Source organism: Nannobrachium achirus, assembly GCF_963921795.1.
Source record: "Nannobrachium achirus genome assembly, chromosome: 23".
Classification (NCBI taxonomy): Eukaryota; Metazoa; Chordata; class Actinopteri; order Myctophiformes; family Myctophidae; genus Nannobrachium; species Nannobrachium achirus.
The window spans coordinates 48787348-48804221 of record NC_137830.1 but is presented as its reverse complement, the minus strand read 5'-3'; the positions used below and the strand labels follow the sequence as shown (position 1 = coordinate 48804221).

Sequence of the window (16874 nt, the reverse complement as noted above, 5' to 3'; positions counted from 1 at the left end):
TGGAGACCATCCTTTGTATAAGAATGTCCCTTTTGGAGAAAATGAAGTCTCTTTATGGGCCTCTCAATGGATTTACTATGGAGGACGTTAACTTCGCGTGCACGCCCGACGTGCGTTGTAAACAAATCGCGGACATTACCGATGCGGGCGGGACCGGAGCGACGTACAGTAAGTAATAATATCTTTACTGTATATACAGTAAGATTGACAGTCCTCGCCGTCAACGGCGCCATGGTATTAACCCTTTCAATGACGGTGAGCGTCGTCAAGGGCAGCAGAACAGTTAAAGGGATATTTCACTTTCAAAAAAACTTTTGGTAATTTTATCGTCTTATCAGGCTTTTATGAACACCCTGAACAGTTTTTAATTTGCTTGATTCAATATTTAGATATTTGATGTAAATTTTATCAGGCCCTCCAGGCCCAGGGCCTCTCCTTATACACACCCATTGAAACTTCAAACTCCATTTTAACCATGATAGATTCATTAAAAACCCATTCCCCTTTCAGCGATTTTTCCCCAGTTCAAACATTCTTACTTCATTCTCGGGTAAATATACGTAAAATATGTCCGTGTTAGTGTAGGCCAGGGTCTACAGTAGGATTGGGACGATAAGCGATATTATCGTTTATCGTGATAAAAAACACTCACGATAATCGTATCGTGGAGATTTAATTGATCGTGAAATCGTCCTCCGTCATGCACTGGGATGAATTCACCTTTTATTTGCCGAGCAGCAAGGATAATGGATTTTGATTATCGCGATAATATCGTAAATCGCGATTTCTTTAGGCACAATCATCGTAATATGAAATGTTCATATGGTCCCATCCCTAGTCTACGGTAGATCTTTGTGTCAGTGCATGGTTTCCTCTGTGTGTGGATGTGTGGGAAGAATCCTGCAGCGCCTTGTTCAGCAGGTGAACCTCTGCCTCGCTCTTAACACATCGGATGCCCACGTGGTGTCTACAAGTCAATTTCTTTGATGTCGCTGGAGGCCCACGACGCATTTGACGCGTTGTACAGTAAACTATACTGTACTGTAGCTACTGCACTTGGCTACCGCGGTGATGAAACAAACTCCATTTCCCAACATGCAGCGCGCAATGGACCAATCCCCAATCACATACACACCCATTGTAACTGTTACAATGGGTGTGTATGTGATTGGGGATTGGTCCATTACGTCACCCGGACGTGCTGTGTGTCTCGTTGACTTCCTGTTTAGCGGCTGCACAAAAATGCTGTTTTCTCCGGATTCTCTTCCTTTTTTTTTTTTTTCTCAAAACGGCAGCCTCTTCTACTTGCCGTAACACAAACACTGTGGCTTAGAAATGATAAAAAACGGTCCTGACTGAAAGAAAAGATTTTCGCGAAATAAACAGGACATACTCGGATTACATTTACTCGGATTACTTTTCTCGCCAGTACTCTCGCCGGTAGGTAAAATGACGCGTTGCCATGGGCACCAGCAAATTAAGACGTCAAAACCACGTGGGCGTCCGATGTGTTAAGCAATCTCACAACGGACACCAATATTTCCTTTCTCGGGTATAATGTAAAATATGGCTGCCATGAGAACATGACCTGATGGGGTCGACAGTGACACCCTACACGTCCCATTTCTATCACCATACATCTCTCTCTCCTTCCGCTGAACTCTCTCTCTCTCTCTCTCCCCCCCCATGACCCAGTGACCTCCTGACCTTCACAGCCACGTCTTCCAGCTCGGTGGGTCTGATCTGTCTCCTGGTTGGCTGCTCGTAGCTGTCCATCTGATAGCGCATAGGCTGCTTCCTGTTGATGGCCTTGGTCTGAGAGAGAGAGAGAGAGAGAGAGAGAGAGAGAGAGAGAGAGAGAGATAGAGAGTAGGAGACAGAGAGAGAGACACAGAGAGAGAGAGACATTTAAAGGACCCTTATGAAGTCATTTAAACCCAGAAACACACTTCACATTGACAATAACACAACCGTTGAACACTACTCATTGTACGCAAAATGGCCTACGACAGTGGTTCTCAACCTTTTCAGGCCGTGACCCCCAAAATAATCATATTTTAACTGATGAGCCCTGACAAGCACTAAGAGTTGAGGAATTACAATTTGTATAACACTGTTCTATTGTGAAAATAGAACAGTAAACATAATAGAAAATCTAGATCTGCTATTTTCACAATTTCTGCCTCTAATATTTGACAATTTGGCTGATGTTTGATTTGTCATTTTAGAGTTATTAAAAAGTCCTTAAATTGTCACTTTAGAAATGTGCAGATACCCTCTATACACTTCAACTGTATGTTGGTTTGTTTACTGTTGAGTGAGAAAATAATGTTTCACATTAAACTAATCATCTGGGGACCCCCCCAAATAATTTGGTTAGCAGTTGAGAACCACTGTACTAAGAGATAAAAAAGTTCCCTTGATCATCAACATGAAATCATCAGCTCGTTCAAAAAGAAAGACACAGTTCTCCCACATGCCCCCAGGAGAGACAGACACACACAGAGAGAGAAATAGAGAGGGAGAGAGAGAAGGGGGAGGGTGGGGCAGTGAGAAATAGAGATTTCAATGAGTGATGAACTTGGGATGCTCCTCCATCGGCCTCAGTCCCTTGTTGAGTGCTTGCGTGTGTGCGTGACGTGTGTGCGCACTGCAGGTGCGTCACAGGGGGGTGGGGGGGAGGGGGGAGTGGGACTGAGTTACTAGGGCCCAAGGTGGAGGGGCCCTTGTAACTTTAGCTATTGAAAAATAGAAGATCTACAAGCTCACAGCACGGCTGCGAGCTTGTAGATCTGCTATTTTTGAAAAGTCGTGAAAATGTCTGCAAATCTTTGAATATATGTACCTTTTAAGCAACATTTGTAACTCAAAACTTGCTTCTGGGGGGGGGGGCCTGGAACTAAATATTTTGAGATGGGGTTCCGTGGCCAAACACATATCATTTTGGGGGTCCTTCACATGAAAAGGTTTGAGCACCACTGACATGGAAACATAGGTTTCTTGCACACATTTTCACGATTTTTCAAAAATAGCAGATCTACAAGCTCGCAGCGCGGCTGTGAGCTTGTATATCTGCTATTTTTCAATAGTTAACATTCATGAGAGGCCCGCAGTGAATCCTTGTAGCCACTAGCCAGGGCCCGGAATTTGTTGCGACACCCCTGTGTGTGCGACTGTGCGTGCATGTGTGCGTGTGTGCGTGCATGTGTGTGTGTGTGCGTGCATGTGTGCGTGTGTGCGTGCATGTCATCTAAGCCCTGGGGAAATGACCCAGAAGACGAAGTGCCATTAATCCCCCCATGTCTTCCTGTTCCATGTCTGCATTGGAGGAGGGGTCCCTGTGTCGCCAAGACACCACTAACAGGCTCTGCATGGAGGAGGGGTCCCTGTGTCACCAAGACACCACTAACAGGCTCTGCATTGGAGGAGGGGTCCCTGTGTCGCCAAGACACCACTAACAGGCTCTGCATGGAGGAGGGGTCCCTGTGTCGCCAAGACACCACTAACAGGCTCTGCATGGAGGAGGGGTCCCTGTGTCGCCAAGACACCACTAACAGGCTCTGCATGGAGGAGGGGTCCCTGTGTCACCAAGACACCACTAACAGGCTCTGCATGGAGGAGGGGTCCCTGTGTCACCAAGCCACCACTAACAGGCTCTGCATGGAGGAGGGGTCCCTGTGTCACCAAGACACCACTAACAGGCTCTGCATGGAGGAGGGGTCCCTGTGTCGCCAAGACACCACTAACAGGCTCTGCATTGGAGGAGGGGTCCCTGTGTCGCCAAGACACCACTAACAGGCTCTGCATGGAGGAGGGGTCCCTGTGTCGCCAAGACACCACTAACAGGCTCTGCATGGAGGAGGGGTCCCTGTGTCGCCAAGACACCACTAACAGGCTCTGCATGGAGGAGGGGTCCCTGTGTCGCCAAGACACCACTAACAGGCTCTGCATGGAGGAGGGGTCCCTGTGTCACCAAGACACCACTAACAGGCTCTGCATGGAGGAGGGGTCCCTGTGTCGCCAAGACACCACTAACAGGCTCTGCATGGAGGAGGGGTCCCTGTGTCGCCAAGACACCACTAACAGGCTCTGCATTGGAGGAGGGGTCCCTGTGTCGCCAAGACACCACTAACAGGCTCTGCATGGAGGAGGGGTCCCTGTGTCGCCAAGACACCACTAACAGGCTCTGCATGGAGGAAGGGTCCCTGTGTCGCCAAGACACCACTAACAGGCTCTGCATGGAGGAGGGGTCCCTGTGTCGCCAAGACACCACTAACAGGCTCTGCATGGAGGAGGGGTCCCTGTGTCGCCAAGACACCACTAACAGGCTCTGCATGGAGGAGGGGTCCCTGTGTCACCAAGACACCACTAACAGGCTCTGCATGGAGGAGGGGTCCCTGTGTCACCAAGACACCACTAACAGGCTCTGCATTGGAGGAGGGGTCCCTGTGTCGCCAAGACACCACTAACAGGCTCTGCATGGAGGAGGGGTCCCTGTGTCACCAAGACACCACTAACAGGCTCTGCATGGAGGAGGGGTCCCTGTGTCACCAAGACACCACTAACAGGCTCTGCATGGAGGAGGGGTCCCTGTGTCGCCAAGACACCACTAACAGGCTCTGCATGGAGGAGGGGTCCCTGTGTCGCCAAGACACCACTAACAGGCTCTGCATGGAGGAGGGGTCCCTGTGTCGCCAAGACACCACTAACAGGCTCTGCATGGAGGAGGGGTCCCTGTGTCGCCAAGACACCACTAACAGGCTCTGCATGGAGGAGGGGTCCCTGTGTCGCCAAGACACCACTAACAGGCTCTGCATGGAGGAGGGGTCCCTGTGTCACCAAGACACCACTAACAGGCTCTGCATGGAGGAGGGGTCCCTGTGTCACCAAGACACCACTAACAGGCTCTGCATGGAGGAGGGGTCCCTGTGTCACCAAGACACCACTAACAGGCTCTGCATGGAGGAGGGGTCCCTGTGTCACCAAGACACCACTAACAGGCTCTGCATGGAGGAGGGGTCCCTGTGTCGCCAAGACACCACTAACAGGCTCTGCATGGAGGAGGGGTCCCTGTGTCGCCAAGACACCACTAACAGGCTCTGCATGGAGGAGGGGTCCCTGTGTCGCCAAGACACCACTAACAGGCTCTGCATGGAGGAGGGGTCCCTGTGTCGCCAAGACACCACTAACAGGCTCTGCATGGAGGAGGGGTCCCTGTGTCGCCAAGACACCACTAACAGGCTCTGCATGGAGGAGGGGTCCCTGTGTCGCCAAGCCACCACTAACAGGCTCTGCATGGAGGAGGGGTCCCTGTGTCGCCAAGACACCACTAACAGGCTCTGCATGGAGGAGGGGTCCCTGTGTCGCCAAGACACCACTAACAGGCTCTGCATGGAGGAGGGGTCCCTGTGTCGCCAAGACACCACTAACAGGCTCTGCATTGTAGGAGGGGTCCCTGTGTCGCCAAGACACCACTAACAGGCTCTGCATTGTAGGAGGGGTCCCTGTGTCGCCAAGACACCACTAACAGGCTCTGCATGGAGGAGGGGTCCCTGTGTCACCAAGCCACCACTAACAGGCTCTGCATGGAGGAGGGGTCCCTGTGTCACCAAGACACCACTAACAGGCTCTGCATGGAGGAGGGGTCCCTGTGTCGCCAAGACACCACTAACAGGCTCTGCATGGAGGAGGGGTCCCTGTGTCGCCAAGACACCACTAACAGGCTCTGCATTGGAGGAGGGGTCCCTGTGTCGCCAAGACACCACTAACAGGCTCTGCATAGAGGAGGGGTCCCTGTGTCGCCAAGCCACCACTAACAGGCTCTGCATGGAGGAGGGATCCCTGTGTCGCCAAGACACCACTAACAGGCTCTGCATGGAGGAGGGGTCCCTGTGTCGCCAAGACACCACTAACAGGCTCTGCATGGAGGAGGGGTCCCTGTGTCACCAAGACACCACTAACAGGCTCTGCATGGAGGAGGGGTCCCTGTGTCGCCAAGACACCACTAACAGGCTCTGCATGGAGGAGGGGTCCCTGTGTCGCCAAGACACCACTAACAGGCTCTGCATGGAGGAGGGGTCCCTGTGTCGCCAAGACACCACTAACAGGCTCTGCATGTGCATGACTGTACTGCAGGGGTCTTCAACGTTTTCAGGCCAAGGACCCCTTAGTTGAGAGAGAGATGAAGCAGGGACCCCCAAAAAACCTGTCCATAGATTCCATATAGTTTCATTGTTTGACAGCACCATCATCAGTGTATTTTTGATTCATGTCAATTTGTGTTTTCAGATATTTAACCACTTGATCCGTCAATACTTAATAAACTTGACCTTTTTCTCTGTACTTAGTCTGCTCTTTTTCCCCTCTACAACAAACCTCTTTGCCGAAAATAGCCGATCTACAAGCTCACAACGCCTCGCAGCTGTGAGTCGTTGTGAGCTTGTAGATCTGCTATTTTTGGCTAAAGTTCTCCGAATATGGACAATAGGGTTCAAGTGGTTAATATAAAACAGGAGAAAAAAGGTTTCTATCACACAAAGATTTGGAGGACCCCCTGTAGAAACTCTGAGGACCCCCTGGGGGTCCCGGACGCCCTGTTGAAGACCCTACTATACTGTATAGTCCCAGGTTTGTAATGTAATGTAGGAATCGAACCTGGGACCTTTCTGCTTCCCAGGTGGCTTCCCTACCCATCCTCTGTGTAGAAATCCATGTCGTACGCCGCATCTCCAGTAGTTAAAGAGTGCGGGGTCGCGCCCCGAAAATAGCGGATTTAATTACACGCTCTCGACGCGTCGCTCTGAGATTGCAGATCTCACAACGTGAAAAAGAAGTGGGGTCCGGGGAACCATAAGGAACCATTTACACTCTATTTTATTCTCAACGTCCCCCAATTCTCGCATTGTGACACTTGGTGGGCTTGTACATCTACTATTTTTATTAAACTATTGAATCATTTGGGGGTGAAACCAATAACACACAATCTCATGGGGATCCCTGGCACAACATCTTTTAGGATGGGGGTCTGCAGCTAAATTCTAGGGGTGTAACGATATAGTAACTGTATCGAAATATCGTTTTTAACTTAAAAAATCGAATTAGATCGAAATGAAAACAGCTAAAATTGAATCGTATCGTTTTATTTTGTATCGTAAAAAAATAATACTACCTACTTATGCATTGTATTTAGCATTTTTAAGAAGAAAAAATTAAAAGGAGGGGTTTAATTACTTTTCCTTTCCATATAGCTACACTGGTCTATCGATAAATGTGTGTAATCTCTGGGTTCATGTCAAGGTGCAGGTTTGTCAATATACAATGTCCATGTATTTGGCAGATAATCACTGTGTTTACTTATTTATATCCATAATAATACACGTTTCCCTTAAAAACCTGCACTATCCACACTTTTCACACAGATTTAATTTCTTTGTTAAATAGTTACTATATCGATTTTAAATAATTAAATCGAATCGTATCGTATCACCATAAATGAACCAATATCGTCCATGTATCGTATCGTCAACCATGTATCGTGATATGTATCGAATCGCTATTAAAATGTATCGTTACACCCCTACTAAATTCATATTCTGTATATCGTCACTGTTGGGCAGAAACCTTGTATCTCCAAGTTTCAAATATGTATGTTTTTTCGTAAAGTAAAGCCCTGCTTCATCATACAAGGCCGTCGCACAAAAGTAGTGAAAACAGCAGATCTACAAGCACACAACGCCTCGCGGTGCGAGGCGTTGTGTGCTTGTAGATCGGCTATTTTCACTATTTAAAATCATTTTTAAAATGACAAATACAAAACAAACGGTTTTGGACATACAAGGTTTTCCACCCGACAACGACGATACGCTGTACTGTATATGGGTGAAAATGTGAACTAAATCTGTCCAAAATGTCACACCTCACTGAACTGTAACCTACACTGCACTGAACACCGGCCAAGCAACGCATGGGCAATCATCATAATGTGTCTTTGCTCCCTTAAGGCCTCCTTGAGTTATCCAACAGAAATAAACACCGGGAGACGTCGAGAACAGCTGAAGAGGTTGGCTGACACAACCGTCTCTCTCACACACACACACACACACACACACACACACACACACACACACACACACACACACACACACACACACACACACACACACACACACACACACACACACACACACACACACACACACACACACACACACACACACACACACACCTATTATCCATAGTGTTTCTCAAAGTGGATGAAGGGACTCTGTGGGTTCCTTTATGGGGGTCTAAATTGACCCATAGAAGTCTCGAACTTTGACAGAGTACGAATAGAACCAAATGGACCCGTTCGGGTCCATTTGGTTCCATTTGTACACTGTCAGAGTTAAGGGGAGACCTTGAAATGTGAAAGTTTGAGAAACACTGCCTTACCCTGGCCCATCAAATAGCAGATCTATTTTTTTTTTTTTTTTTGCAGAATGTCCGCCTATTCTGACATGCCACGAACAGGGATGCTGGGGTTCATGTGGTTACAAGTCATGTGATTTACATATAAAATGGACCTTTTCTCTCTTCTGTCTGTCTGTCTGTCTGTCTGTCTGTCTGTCTGTCACATAATCCACTCCCTCCTCTCACTACAGTTGCACATGGTCATTCCCTGAAGAGAGAGAGAATGTGTGTGTGTGTGTGTGTGTGTGTGTGTGTGTGTGTGTGTGTGTGTGTGTGTGTGTGTGTGTGTGTGTGTGTGTGTGTGCGTGTGTGTGTCAGGGGACAGTGGGTTAGCAGTGCTCAGTGAAACATGAACCCACATGTCAAACTAATTAGGAACAGCAACTACCCACTATTTTAATAATAATAATCATCATAATAACTACAAATGGTTTTTACACTACAAATAGAAATTAGCATGCTTCCATCCTTGTCCCTGGTATGCCCATTTATGGAGATCCCGGAAATATTTTTTTCAGTAGAACCGCCGATCCAACCAATATGCCCATAAAAGGGGATAAGGACTGAGAGACAGATACATAGTAGTTCATAATTCTACATTTTGAACTAAAGTTCATGGTTCCTCAAAATGAAGTAACTTCGTTCTTTTTTTTAACCTTAATATTTTTATACTTTTGGCTATTCAAATGTATTTTTTTAGACGTTGCTGCAAGCTATTATGTGTCAAAATTATTGACACAGCTCATATAGAACCACACACAGCAATTATTTCATCCAACTTAACATTGAGGTGCCCACAATATTTAGGTGCCCAGTGCCCAGTCTTCCTCACCCTTATTGTGAAGGCAGACGTTTCTAACCGTCCGCGTTGGTTAAAATAGCTGATCTACAAGCTCACGTTGTCTCGTGGATGCGATGCGTTGTTAGCTTGCACGACAAAGCAGAGTCAGGCTTTACTTGGGTGGGAGACGACGTAACGAGGAGGAGACTCAGTGCTTCGTGTAAAGAGAGGCACAGAGCTGCAGACGGCACCGCTCAGGCGCTCACATATCAACGTCCCGTCCATGAGGTCTGCGAGCCTGCAGCTGGGTGCTATAGGGTGTGCCAAATGTAGTTCTAAAGCCCTTTGCACACAGGACAGTTGCGTTTTTTTCGTTTGCAGCATGAATAAAACGCATTGGATTTGGTGTGCAAGGCTGTGCGGAATCGGCACTGCGGATCCAAAAAGGAGTCATAAAAGGAGTGATGAGTTTTTTACCGCATGCGACAAGACGCACAAATCGAACTGGGTTCGATCGAGAAAAAAAACGCACGGCGGCAGCCACTCGTCGCACGGCTAATTCGGAGCCGGTGTGCATGAGGTCATAGAGAATCATTGTTTTCTTTTCAAAAAATTATATTGTCCGTTTTATCCGTGCGGTTAAACGCGTCTGTGTGCAAAGGGCTTAAGAGCGGCCATTTCTTGGGTAAACACAGCCTTACACAGGTGTTCTGATTAGACTATAGCATTAGTTCTATGCAATCAAACAATTGAAACACCTGTGTTTTGACCCAAGAAATGGCCGCTAAGGACTACAATGACGTAGTCGCTGGCACACACTATTGGAGCAGGTCTGCGAGCCTGCAGCTGGGTGCTATTGGAGCAGGTCTGGTGTGGGTGATAAATCAAAGGATGTATGAGTCATTGATGAGCAGGTGTGATTGATACTCACTGTCCCAGGGTGTTTCTTGTACGTATCCAGTGAGCTGCACATGTCTCCATTTCTCCTGCTGTCATCTCCAATCTCATCACTCTGAAGAAACTCGCCCAGCTTCTGAACACTGTGGACACGCATGCACACGCACACACGCACACGCACACACACACAAACACAACATTGAATGCACATTGGCACCCCTTCCACACTGTGGAGACTCTGACATCAGCTCCATGTTGACCATATCACTAGAACAGCCTTCTCCCACAACCGCAACATCGCCAGTCCTTTGTCCCACACCGTCTCACATCACTGGAGAGACATGTATTCATGCCGTCATCGTATCCAGACTCCACTGCATTCCTTACCACGCGTGCGCACGCATACACATGCAATCACATGAATTGTATTTTCTTTTTTTTCTTTTTTTTTATCCCACGATTTTGTAACCCACTTTCCTGGGCTCTCTTCTCCCTCTGCCGACAACGGACTGACCTCATGCTTCCTTCTATGCATGAGGAGTCCAAGTTGCTTCTTTTCACCTGACAGGGGGGATTTCCCCGGTTTGGACGTAGCGCGTGGAAGGAACACGTTATTCCAACCAGTTCCTTTCCCCTCCATCAGATGCCCCGGCTGGCCAGGGGGAGGCAGTATAGAGACCAGGATTACTGCATGTTTTTGTGAGGGTGTCTACCCTCGGAGACACGGGGAGAACATGCAAACTCCACACAGAAAGGCCCTATCGCCGACCCCACCTAGGGTGGAATTGTATTTTCTAAAAGCGCTTTACAATGGTTCATTCATTCATCCATTGGGAGGTGAAGCGGCGAACGCCAACGTCCTCACTTCCCACACCAATGGTGGCAAGCTAACACCAACCGACTCATTGGAGGCAAGGTGGGGTTCAGTGTCTTGCAGTAGCCAGTAGCCAGACAACTATTCCACAATCTCTGAATGCCATATAGAGTCTGGAACAGCAGCTCCCTAACGGCGAGTAATGGAAACGGGCATTACTGTTCAAGAAAATATATTTTAAAATGTCATTTCTGCTAAGCAGCAAGCTAAACATGCTTATATGATTTTTATTTGTATAATGATAAATGTGTGCGATGTGAGACGGAAACGGAAGTGACGAGGAGGCTTCACTTCCGCTTCATCTCGCACTCATCGTTTCTATTCTAGTTTGCCAGACTGTATGCCGGGAGCATTTGACCAAATCGCGGAGGCAACAGTCTGGCCACGCGAGACTAGTGTCTTGCCCAAGGACACTTCCACATGTGGACGGGAGGAGCTGGGATTCGAACCGCCGATCTACGGATCATAAGGCGACCAGCTCTACCTCCTGAGCCACAGCTAGGGCTGTCACCATTATGACATTTCACATGATGATTAATCGTCACTCGAATAATTGCGATTCACGATTTAATTGTGTTTTGGTCGTTGACAATTCACCCTTTGTTAGGCTCCTGGTTGGTCCCTGACTGACCAACCAACCTATCTGCCTTGTCCCGCCCTGGTTCTGCCTTTTTATGTTGAATTAGCTAAAACATAATTTTTGGAGAAATAAAAACATTTAAAAACATGCTGATTCACTATGCTGCCACTGAGCAGCTCCAATTGACTGAAACAAAGTTTGAAATTAGAATTGAGCCCACAGAATAACAATATGAAGCAACTGAATTAACATGGCAGTGGATGGAATGTCCCACTGAATGTCCCACCAAGACACAGCAAACAATAGGTGTGGAGAGGGGCAGGACAATGGGCGGGACTTGACAAAGGGTGAATTACATTTCTGTTTGGCTTGTAGGTTTTGAAGTTGCACATGGCAGATATGACACGTCATGACTTAAAGAAAGTACTGACATATTTGACAACTTTATACTTAATACTTTATAAAAAAGAACATCAATAGTGGATCTGCTATTTCCACTACTTTTTGAAATTGTTTGAAACTATCTTAACATTTCTCAACATGGAAACGATTATGACGATTATGCAAAATAATTGCGATTACCTCAAATAATTGCGATTAGACGATTATGTAATAATTGTGACAGCCCTAGCCACAGCCGCCCAACAAAGCACTCACACACTCACACACACACACACACACACACACACACACACACACACACACACCTGATGAGTGCCTTGACGGCGAAGCGGACCACCGTGGACAGCAGGAACAGGGGGGTGACCAGGATGTGGAACAGAGCCAGGGCAGCGAAGGCCTCCGATGGACTGGGACCTTTTCCATTGATGAAGTTATGAATCACAAACGTCTGCAAAACAAATCAAAATGCAGGTTTTTTAAATGAGTCAGCCGCAACAACCCTCTTAGAAGCCCAGTTAAATGAGTGTATTCAAAATGGCGTACCGCCAGCACAGCAGCGATGGGGATGGCAGCGTTCATGAAAACTGCAGGGAGACAAGACAGATAAGAGGTTAAAGGGATATTCCACTTTCAAAAAAAACTTTTGGTCATTTTATCGTCTAATTAGGCTTTTATAAACACCCTGAACAGTTTTTAATTTGCTTCATTCAATATTTTGATATTTGATGTAAATGTTACCAGGCCCTCCAGGCCCAGTTCCTCTCCACATACACACCCATTGTAACTTCAAACTCCATTTTAACCATGCTAGATTCATCAAAAACACCCATTATTTTTGGAGCGGTGAAAGCGCTCCCAATAGACAGGTATGTCCGTGGGTATGTGGGTGGCTGGCTGGCTGGCCGTGTCCGTCCGTCCGTAGCCTGGCAATACCTTGAGTGGCCACACACAACACACTAGTTAAAGGAGGGGCGCTGTTTTGTGCAGGCCAGGCACACTCAACACTCACACACACACACACACACACACACACACACACACACACACACACACACACACACACACACACACACACACACACACACACACACACACACAGGGTATAGCTGCTCAGATTCACCGCTCCACTTCGAACCGAGGTTTGATTTTTTTCTGGTGACTCATAATACCCTCCCAATATGTGAGCAGGCCGTGTTTTTTCGATACGTTTTTCATTTATTTTTAATAATTATGTTTTGTATTTAATTTTTTCCATTTCCCCAAAGAATTATTAAAAATAAATGAAAAAGGTTATGGAAAAAACACAGCCTGCTCACGTATTAGGAGGGTAGTATGAGTCACCAGAAAACATTATGTGTGTTTTTAATGAATCTATCATGGTTAAAATGGAGTTTGAAGTTACAATGGGTGTGTATGTGGAGCGGCTCTGGATCAAGCCTCCTGATAACATTTACATCAAATATCTAAATATTGAATGATGCAAATTAAAATATGTTCATGGTGTTCATAAAAGCCTGATTAGACGATAAAATGACCAAAAGTTTTTTTGAAAGGGAAATATCCCTTTAAACACCTAGGGTTAGAGAGAGAGAAAGAAAAACTAACAATAACCATAGACAGACAGACAAACAGACAGACAGACAGACAGACAGACAGACAGTAAAGCTGCACAATATATTGAAAAATCCTCATGCGCGATATGCATATCGCGAGAGATAGCATTTATCGGGGTAAATGGCATCTTATTATGTCTAGGGATGGGTATCGTTTGGATTTTTATGAGTTCCGGTTCCGGTTCTGCTTATCGGTTCCGGTTCCCTTTTTTGTTTTCTCACTCAACAGTAAACAAACCAACATACAGTATAAGTGTATATAGAGGGTATCTATCTGCACATTTCTAAAGTGACAATCTAAGGACTTTTAAGACCCTTTTAATACCTCTAAAATAAAAAATTAAACGTACTAACCCTAACCCGTTCTCCATATTATGAATATTAGAGGCAGAAATTGTGAAAATAGCCAATCAACATGCTCAGTTGTGAGAATGTAGATTGGCTATTTTCACAATAGAACCGTGTTAAATAAAATGTAATGCCTCAAGTCTTACAACTCCAAGTGCTAGGGTGGGGGGGGGGGGTCCCCAGTTAATATATGATTATTTTGGGGGTCACCGCATGAAAAGGTTGAAAACTAGGGGTATGACGATACATTTTAACAGCGATACGATACGCATCACGATACATGGACGATATTGGTTCATTCATGGCGATATGATACGATTCCATTCAATGATTTAAAATCGATATAGTAACTATTTAGAAAAGAAATGAAATCTGTGTGAAACGTGTAAAAAATCTATTATTATGGAAGTAAACGCTGTGATTATCTAGCAAATACATGGACATTATATTTCAACACATATGGACAAACCCACCTTGACATGAACACTTAGATTACACACATTTATCGATAGACCAAGAGTAGCTATATGAAATGGAAAGGAAATTAACCCCTCTTTTAAATTTTCCCTCTCAAAATTGTCAAATACAAGGCACAAATACTTAGTTTCCATACAATCAATTATTTGCATTGCAAAATGATTCGATACGGATTACCGCATTTTAACACTTATGTTGCTATCAATTAAATCACTTTGAAGGTCCAAGTTGCCATGGTCTCCATAGACTTCCATGTAATTCATAGTGCACGGATCATGCACGCCCATGCCTAATCATGCATCACGTGTGTGCACGCTGTTCACAGCTTTCAAACAAAAAAATCTGCTTGGAAATCCGTTCAGGCATTCATGAGATAGCAGCCATTATGTTTTCTTCAAATGTAAACAAACATGGCTGCCATGTTTGAAAGATGGGGTTGGTATGGGGGTTAAACATGTAATTTCGCGATCGCGATCATGCCTAATACATTTTTTGAGGTCCAAAAAACATTTTTGAAAAAAAAAAATCAGGAAACTCGGGGTTGGCACAGGACAGGTTAAAACGATACGATACAACACCAAAGTGGTACGATATTTTGCTTTTGCAAACGATATAGTAGATCATTGCAAATTAAAATCGATTTTTCGATTCAGTTACTATATCGTTACACCCCTATTGAGAACCACGGGTGTAGACACACAGACAGCTCATCAACGTAGATTTAACACTAAACAAGGCTCTAACTCGTTCTCCTGCTATACCATCAACATGTGGAACGCCCTTCCACAAGCCCTAAAGGAGAGCAAATCCCTAGCCTCCTTCAAAATTGGTATGAAAAGTCACCTTCAGGCGGCTGCTACCCGTGACTTGTAAATAGACTAAGCCCCCATGCTCCCCCCACCCTTTTTTTCTGCCTTTGTATTTGATGTTATGCTTTTGAAACTGATATCCTAGATAAAGTACTATGTTCTATCCGTCTGTCTTTCAATGTTATATGAGATACTTAAAGTGTGGTTCCTGTGGAAATAAGCCTCGGCTTTCTAGGATCTCCTTTCAGTTGACCTTGTACCAGTGATTTGTACTGTCATGAAACTGTACTTTTTTCTATTGCAAACTTCTAATAAATTCTTCAATCAATCAATCAATCAATCAATCAATCAAACAATGAGGTCGTACTGGACATGGAGGTGTAGAAGGCGAAGGTCTTCAGACAGGTGAGCTCCTTGTCCCGGGTCTCCTCCACGCTGTCACAGAAGATGTTCTCCCAGGCGTAGAGCTTCAGCAGCTTGATGCCCTTCAGGATCTCCGTGGTCTTCTTCAGGCGCTCCGTGGAGTGGTCCTTTAACACAGTGGTCCCCCAAACAGTTTAGCTCCAGTCCAGACCCACAAGAGCAGGGGTCTTCAACAGGGGGTCCGGGACCCCAGAGTTACTACAGGGGGTCCTCCAAATCTTAGAAACTTTTTTTCTCCTTTTTTATATTAACCACTTGAACCCTAGCGTTCATATTCTGAGAACTTTAGCCAAAAATAGCTGATCTACAAGCTTGTAGATCGGCTATTTTTGGCAAAGAGCTTTGGTGTAGAGGGGGAAAAAGAGCAGACTAAGTACTGAGTGAAAGGTCAAGTTTATTAAGTATTGACAGTTCAAGTGGTTAATTATCAGAAAACACAAATTGACATGAATCCAAAATACACTGATGATTGTGCTGTCAAACGATGAATGGAATCTATGAACAGGTTGTGGGGGTCCCTGCTTCATCTCTTTCTCAACTAAGGGGTCCTTGGCCTGAAAACGTTGAAGACCCCTACACAAGAGACGTTCTGATGTCTCCCTATGATAGTCGCAGGCCTTAGGGTTTTTTTTCGTGCTAATCAGTCTAAAAGCGCCAAATTTTGCACAGATGTAGCTCAGGGCATGCTCTAATGATTTAGCGAGGGCGCCCGAGTCGGCGACCTTCGGGGTCGCCACAGCGGCCAAACAAAGTTAGGCTCCCATCGACATTCTATACAGGGGGAAAATACCCAGAAAAAATTTTTTTTCTGTGTATTTAAGTAGGATGTGAGGGGTCTAACTAGGGGTTTGTCATGACGCTGAATCCATTGCAAGCATTTGTTTTGCACCAAAAACATTCCTTGGGCTACAAATGGCCCCAAAAAAAACCCCACAAAACTCTGAAAAGTGATTCAGATTCATTAGAGCATGCCCTGGGCTACATCTGTGCAAAATTTGGCGCTTTTAGACTGATTAGCACGAAATTACCATTCTCTCCCCCTAAGGCCCCCGACTATGACCCAAACTAGGGTTAGTGAAAATAGCTGATCTACAAGCTCGCAACGCTTGGCACTGCGTTGTAAGCTTGCAGATCAGCTATTTTCACTACTTATTAAAACTATTTTATGGAAATGATTTGATTTGTTTTTTATGAAATACTTGAACATTTTTTTCTTTTTTTT

General features: G+C 45.7%; 1 protein-coding gene across 1 annotated transcript in view; it reads right to left on the bottom strand.

The window, feature by feature from the left end:
* abcc9 (ATP-binding cassette, sub-family C (CFTR/MRP), member 9) overlaps positions 1 to 16874 on the bottom strand; it is a gene marked incomplete at its 5' end in the record, with an annotated part of 151720 nt that overhangs the window by 102630 nt on the left and 32216 nt on the right. The window contains 5 exon segments of the mRNA XM_080754170.1: positions 1708 to 1815; positions 10161 to 10269; positions 12288 to 12430; positions 12526 to 12566; positions 15597 to 15759. Coding sequence (XP_080610296.1) covers positions 1708 to 1815; positions 10161 to 10269; positions 12288 to 12430; positions 12526 to 12566; positions 15597 to 15759 — 564 coding nt within the window.